At 38.3% G+C, this 7,787-nt stretch overlaps 1 protein-coding gene across 1 annotated transcript in view; it reads left to right on the forward strand.

The window, feature by feature from the left end:
* Nucleotides 1–4,399: 4,399 nt before the first annotated feature.
* LOC102669159 (uncharacterized) overlaps nt 4,400–7,787 on the forward strand; it is a 3,965-nt gene continuing 577 nt past the window's right edge. Inside the window, exons 1-4 of the mRNA XM_006606977.1 lie at nt 4,400–4,726; nt 6,669–6,863; nt 6,925–7,056; nt 7,128–7,410. Of these exons, the coding sequence (XP_006607040.1) occupies nt 4,400–4,726; nt 6,669–6,863; nt 6,925–7,056; nt 7,128–7,410 (937 nt within the window). The remainder of the gene's footprint in view (nt 4,727–6,668; nt 6,864–6,924; nt 7,057–7,127; nt 7,411–7,787) is intronic.

A 7,787-nucleotide genomic window follows, 5' to 3' on the forward strand; every position in this document is an offset into this window, starting at 1 on the left:
TATATCTTTCTTGAAATATTGCCTTTCTAAAAACGATTGGCCTTAAACGCGTCGATGTATGACAACAACAAAAATAAAACTACAGGTGCACAAATATATTACTTATAATCATCAGAAGAACTGCTAGAAATTATTTTGTAAATTGAATCATCTAAAAATATTCACTTCTTTTTATTTTTTTTTTTTTTGATTTACTGGGCTTTAGCATATGTATATATTGAATGTATGTTGCATTTCTGCAACAAATATGCTGGAGGTGATAATTTAATCTTTATAAGCAAAGGTCTTTGTCAAATAAATCAAACATTAACAAAATGTTGTGAATGAACATCAAATCCTTTGAAAACATTTATAAACATATTTAATTAAAGTAAATATTCGTGGAATTCGTGTTAAAAGACAGTGGAAAGCCCACTCTTCTTGAGAGAATCCTGTGCACTTGGAATATACACATTTTTGCACGGCTTTGATTTAACACGGTTTGAAAATTAATCATTTTATATATGGTTACACGACTTTATTCCATTTTGCATAAGACAACATTTGAACTTGAGCTCTCTTTCGGAAATCACAAAATGTACGGGAAATTAGCCAAATAAATTGGCGATAAAATCATGTGTACATATGATCAGGTCGCAGAAATCGAAAGAGGGAACGTTTCAGATGCTTATCCAATAAATATCAAGCTCTTTTCTAAAATATGTATAGAAACAAATCCATATAAATGGTATGTTGCAAATATGCATCACGGCCAAACAAAGCGTTAATCAATTACATACTTCAAATACAAGGAACACTTTTATTTGCCTTGTCAGTTATTTTGGAAGAGTCCATCTTATGTTGCCGCCACATTGAATGAGGAGTGTTGGTAAATTTATGCCCATATTTATCATACAAGTATGTCCTTTATTCGGCCATATTCTCTCTTCCATTCGCTTCGAATATACTGACTGGCCATTAAAAATTCTATTAAAAGTTATTTACCGCAACTCTGGTCCATTGAATGCGGCAAATATGCGAAGTACATTTGTATGTGTATGCATGTGTGTGTGTGTGTGTGTGTACTACAGTGCCAGTACTGTGGTGTGTTTGCTTTGTGTGTGTGCGTGTACGTGTGTGTGTGTGTCTAAAAGCGTTCAAAACTCAAACAAAAGCAACAGAGTAAAGCCATTGTCTATACATGTTCATAAATAAGAAATGCAGCAAAGTTGTTGTTTTTCTGCTTCTACTGTTAGGCCAGGCGAGGGCCAGTGACAATAAATTTGCATACACAGCAACAACAACAACAGCAGAAATAACAGCTATAATGACAGTACTTCCGCTAGATGGCGCAAGTGTCCCCTTAAACAGGAAGCCCTGTAAAGTCAGTTTATATGCAGATAAGCATAATTGATTTCAAATTGGGCGCGCGCTGCCGCAAAGGCGAGTCACAAATATACATATGTACATACATATATATAGTATAATACGTATCTACGTATCTACATATAGCTAGAAGGTTTTAACGTTGGGGTGCTTCTGTCGCTCATTGTCTTTAGCACTGAAGAGTTTAACGTCCTCAGCAATAGACGACGATAGCGCACGTCTGATGTTGCATTAAGTAGTGAGTAGCTGGAGTGCCGAAGACCCCTTTAAAGCCAATCATTAAACACTTGAACATATGTACTATACAAGTATATACATAGATAGAGAAGGCGGCGAGGAGTGCTTGTGCTGGCAACAAAGGCATGCACAGGCGGAACAATTTTTGCTGCCTCAGGAGAAAAAACTGCACAGATAGATGCGACGATAAGCAATGTTGAGATAACGTTGCGCATATCTGCCAGTATATACATACATACATATGTGGGTATGTTTGTATGTGTGTATATAGGCTGGCCAACAAAGTAAAGTTGTTGCTGTTGCTGCTGCTGCTGCTGCTGCGGCTGAGGCTGCTCTGCAAGAGCAAAGTGGAGCAAGGACAACTATTGCTGCAGCAACAACAAAAACTTCGAAAAAAACATGCAAAAAAGAGCGAGAGGAAAACGGTTACATGCCTGTCCACTGCACAAGCACGCACATACACGTATACATTATATACATAGGAACAAACATACTAGTTATATACATATATACAAAGCGCGACATATGTTCAACTATGGATTAGAGATGGCAGCGTGATGACACAGGCATGTCTATATACTTAAGTATGTATACAAGTATACTTGTATGTACATACTTATGATGATCCTTTTTCTGACCAAGACTATTTTTCAAGTCACCATTGCAGGATGTAATGATGTAAATAAAAATCATAATTTAAAAGGCATCCGCATTTTTATGAGTTGCATCCTTACGTTCCTCTTTTATTGGTTTTCAAACAACAACAGAAGATAATTATATATAAATTATGTGTGCAAAGTTTGGTTTAGGTAGCATTTGAAATGAGGACGCTATTGACGTAATTCTGTAGCGGGGGAAGGGGGGAAAAATTCCAAAAAATAAAATAAGCTCGTCCTTTCTCGGACCTAGGAGGATCTGGATGCCAACTTTGGTTATTCTAGCTTTTATAGTTTCTGAGAACCTTGCGTTCATCCAGACGGATGGACACACGGACGGACATGTCTAGATCGATTTCTCGTCATGCTGATTCAGAATATATATACTTTATGGGGTCGGAGATGCTTCCTTCTGTATGTTACATACTTGCACAAACCTAATATACCCTTTTTACCCTACGGGTACAGGGTATAAAAAGAAAGTGTACGTATATATACATATATATAGTATATACTTTGCAAATTAAAAGTATGAATTTCTCACTAGGCACTAAATTTCTCATCTGTACTAAATATGCCTTGGCTAGGAGTAGACCCAGGCTCCGTATGCCAATTTTTATTATACATTACTTTTATAGACATTACTTCATTAAAATCATTTTCGGAAAGAGTGAGATGTTAATGTGTATATATGCTTTATCAGCATGACAAGGCAAGTCGATATAGTAATGTCCGTCTGTCCGTGTTTTTTTTTTTCTGATAGGGGGAACTCACTTCCGCTATTAGTGATTTTTTATATCCCCCTGTTTTAATTTTTCTGTTTTTTTCGACAATTACTTTCGGTTAGTTCTTATGTTTTTGTTTCATCATGATAGTTCAATATTTAAGCTAGTTATAGCCATAAATGTAATCACTGCCTAGCTCTACCGCATTTCCGAGTAATAAGTACATGTAGTATTTATGATTTTTATGTAAAGGGACACTATAGGCTGATATTCCTGAACGCTTTATCGAATAGCTGACCTATGTATGGTGCAATAAAACTGATGTTAATTAACGTAAATGTCATTATAATTGTTATTCTATATATAATAGTCAATCTAATGAACTCAATCAGGTTCATAACACACAGAAATACATACTATACGTTATTAGACCTGAAACGTGGGTTTTAAGAAGTGACTTAATAAATTTATCCAATTCATTTATCGGAATCTGCAATGTTTTCCCTTGAATTAAAAATCAGTTTTTGACGAATAACTTATTCGACTCACCTCACATTTCACGTCCGGCACTCATCTCCAACTCGGTAGCCACATTAGTTGGGCATCAGCTTCCTTGACTGTTGACTGGCCAGCGCACTGGGCCCAAGCCCGCAAAATGAATACGAATACGAGTAGCGTTGTGGTTGTCCTGCCATTCTGTTGCCTCAGAGTCCTTGTACACTGTAGCAACAGCAACAACAGCAGAAGAACAACAATGCTACCTTCATTTGTGTCCTGATTATGACAACTCAAGGAAAATGTTGTGGCAGGCTTTGGGGCGAATGGCAGGCACCGAAATCTCAGTGGAGTCGCTTTCATGTAGCCATCAGTAAAAGCTCTCTCATACACACATGCACACATGCTCACACAGCGGAGGCGCAACTGCAGGACATGTACGTGTACGTGCATGTATGTACGTGTTAATTGCCCGAGTGTGACATGCATGCGGCGCAGATGCCAGAAAGTGTTGCATACTCGCATATAGTATGTTGCTGGGGCAGTTGCAAAAGCAATTCGATTTAATTTCAGTTTATCACAAAGCAAATATCGCGCATAATTAAAATGTTGTCTGCTGTCTGCTGTCGGCTGGCGTCGCTTGGGGACTGCGACACATGGCGTATGAGTGACAGACATTTGTGTGTCACGCATTAAATTACCGCTAATGACTGACATCGCAGTCAGCGTCGCGTCGAGTCGCGTCGGCTAATGGGCGTCCGAGCAATGCAGCATACCTCTGGGCGTCTTTAAAAATTTTCTACCACTTTTTACTTTCAGAGCAAGAAAAGTTCCGTGGCTGTGGTTGTGGCTGCACATTCCCCGCACATTTCAAACGCGACGCCACGCAACGGTGATGTGGGACACATCCCGTACCGGGCAATGCAACAACCCCAACGTTATATACCGTCTGTATCTGATCTATATGGCACGGACGAGATAGAACTGCTGCTGGACGAGATACGTGAACTGGAGCTGGAGCCGGTCTGCTGTCAGCTGGACGATGAGCAAGACTTTGAAATAGCTGGCAGCAGGGCCGGTGAGCTCTCGCTGTCCCTAGAATCGCCCCTCGGCACGTGCACCTCCTGGGACTCGCACGCCAACTATAAACAGCGCAACGGCCATACACCGCTGCCATGGGGCGTCGCCCTACACTGTGATCCGCAACACTTGAAATCGCCTACAGGGATTGTGCGCATACTACTGGTGGTAAGTAATGCGTGGATTAGTCTTAAGTAGTACCTTTTATTATATAAACTCAAAATTGTAATGTGTTATGATCTTTAGTTTTTTTGCCAGTTGAATTGCGTTCAAGAATGTGTCACCTTCCTTCCGGTTATGACATAGTTAGTTAGAATCGTATCTTGTTCCATTATATTTTCAATTGTTCTTCTTTTAAATACTCATATTATTTTGATAAATAACCAGAATGTTAAAAAAAATTTGTTTTATTAGCGCGCGTACTTTTTTATGATGTTGAATTATGAAGCTCAAGTATTTGTAATATACATACATATATAGGCTGTTGTATAGTAATGAGCTATCACGAGCGATCTAATTTGTTTTTTTTTTTTTTGCTTTTTTTTAAATTAGTTTTTAATTAATTCCAAACTCCTTAACTCGGTTAAGTTTTATCTTTTTATATTGGTAGATCTATTCGCGCCTCTGACCACATTTGGTTGTGAGACGGGCCTTAGCTAGCTAAATGGCAAATAATACAATATAATTTATTTAATTTGATAATATATATTTATCAGATATTATTATAATTTAATTACATTTTTCCCACTTAGGCTCTCCGAGCTTATAAGGTTTTTTTTAATAATTTTTATATGCTCTTTTCCCATGTCGGCTGTCAATGTTTGTTGACATACATTTAAATAAATAAATAAATACAATTTTCAAAGAAAGCAGCTACGAACCAACAACTTTTTGTGGAAGCCATACCATTTACATAGTTTATCCATTTTCGGCCCACACTCGTTTGCCAGAATTCTGCCAAACTTTTAATTGTGTGCCTCTGTAACTATTTATATTAAAAATGAAATAGGTCGATTTTAGGTACACATTAAAGCAAATGACATTTTTATACCCTGTACCCAAAGGGTACAAGGGTATATTAGTTTTGTGCGAGTGCACATGGAACACACAGAAGGAGGCTTGGTAGACCCCACAAAGTATATATATTCTTGATCAGCATGACAAGCCGAGTCGATATAGCCATGTCCGTCTGTCTGTCCGTTTGTCTGTCCGTCTGTCTGTCTGTATGAACGCAAGGATCTCCGAAAGTATAAGAGCTAGAATAACCAAACTTGGTATACAGATTCTCCTGAGACCGAGAAAGGACGAGTTTGTTCATTTTTTCTGACCCCCCCCCCCCCCCCCCCCCCCCTATTAACGATTTTCTATAACTCCCGTAATTCTTGGAATTTTGAACTAACTATTTGGTAGTCACATTAGGTTCGTAATTATATATCCGTATACCAAGTTTCATTATGATAGAATGATCGGAAAGAAAGTTATAGCCATATAACTAGGCCCAATGCACACATACATACATATGTACAAGTACACAACGCGCATAAGGCACGATTCTGATGTAAATGTAAATGTATGTATGCATGCATGGAATATTTTATATTTAATTTAGTTAATTAATTAAATTAATTTAGTTAATTAATTAAATTAAATTAATTAATTAATTTAATTACTTTTTTGTGGGGTGGTACAGGGTATTTAAGAGTTGAGCCTGCTCGACTTTAGCATTCCTTTCTTGTTAAGTATAAGTCCTGTTTTATATAGGGAGCAGGTCAATTCATATATAGTAGCTAGCAGATAAACTATTAACTATAGTAATAGATTGGTTTAGTTTAGATTAATTTCATTCAGCTTTTGCCGCACGAAGACCGGAATCATGGAAATCTCATCCTTGGGAATATTCATTTAAATCGCATGCACATATACTGCTAGCACTTAAATGATCAGCTTCCAGAAAAGTTGTATAATTCGCAATACTTATCAGTTGAGAATTAGACCACAAAGGTCTATGCTTAACATTTTGCTTACCTTTTATTATGAGATACGAAAGTAGCTAACTTTCAACTTATTATATTTGATTATTAAAAATGCAAATCTTGTCATTGCCTTGCAGTTATCCTCGGCTGCCTGCCTTGCCTGCGAATGCTCCGCGGGCACCGTGCAGGTGGGCCTCTTTCTACTGCCACTCATTGGACGCCTAAGGCTGATGGTCTTCTGTGCGCTCTTCTCACTACTCATCACATGTCTCATGCTGTTTCTGGATATATCGCATATAGCGCTCATGTTTCCATTCAATTGGACGAAAGTGGTCAGTATGCTCGCGAAAATTGCATCTAAAAGCCAGTTTAAATTGCATTTTAATTCCACAGAATACGTGGATGTACCTGAGTATTGGTTTGATATTGATTTTGAGCTCCACGCTGCTTGTTCACATGGTGCTCTACGCCACAGAGTACACTTGGGTATCGAAGCACTCAAAAGACACACTCCTGGCCACGGGCGTAAGTAACCGAAAAGGAATTATTCATTGAGCTTTCAATTTATCTTTCCACTTGTATGTTCAAATAAACAGATAATAGGCTACGTGTGCGCCTTGGAGGCTCTACTACTTTCGGGAATCGCCTCCTGGCCCTGGACTCAGTATCGTCAGGTGCCGGACGATGTCAGCGAACTGTTTATCGAGGATCGGGAAATGACGCCTATGAGTCCGCTGAACAGCACAGACCTACAGCCGGGCAACAACCACTCGCCGTATCAGCACAGCAGCCACAACAATGGAAATGCGCCAACCACGGCGGCTGATGTGTACAACCAACAGCAACAATCGTCCTATAATCAAAAGCCTTATATACCTGGTAAGAAATCCCCAGCTATAGCTTTTATTTAGCTTTTCTGTTCTTCAATATTCGGAACGGCCAAAGCAATGGTTACATTTAGTCGCGGATCGAACTTTTTTAATAAATTCAATGATTACGAATTATAAATTTCAAATAAACATTGCTCAATATTTCAGCCATTTGCAATGTGTTTTCCGAATACATTGAAATATAGTAAATGTAGAATTAGTTTTGATACGTTTATCACTCACCTAACAATTTGAGACTGGTATTTAAGCTGATAGAGTTTAGGCACAAATCACTTTACAATTTGTCGGCAATCTCAGAACGCCCACTCGTTTGATAAATTATGAATATTTTATGCTGATCTATTTCTACGGATATCAGGCCATTGC

The sequence above is a fragment of the Glycine max genome, unplaced genomic scaffold (assembly GCF_000004515.6).
Source record: "Glycine max cultivar Williams 82 unplaced genomic scaffold, Glycine_max_v4.0 scaffold_234, whole genome shotgun sequence".
Classification (NCBI taxonomy): domain Eukaryota; kingdom Viridiplantae; phylum Streptophyta; class Magnoliopsida; order Fabales; family Fabaceae; genus Glycine; species Glycine max.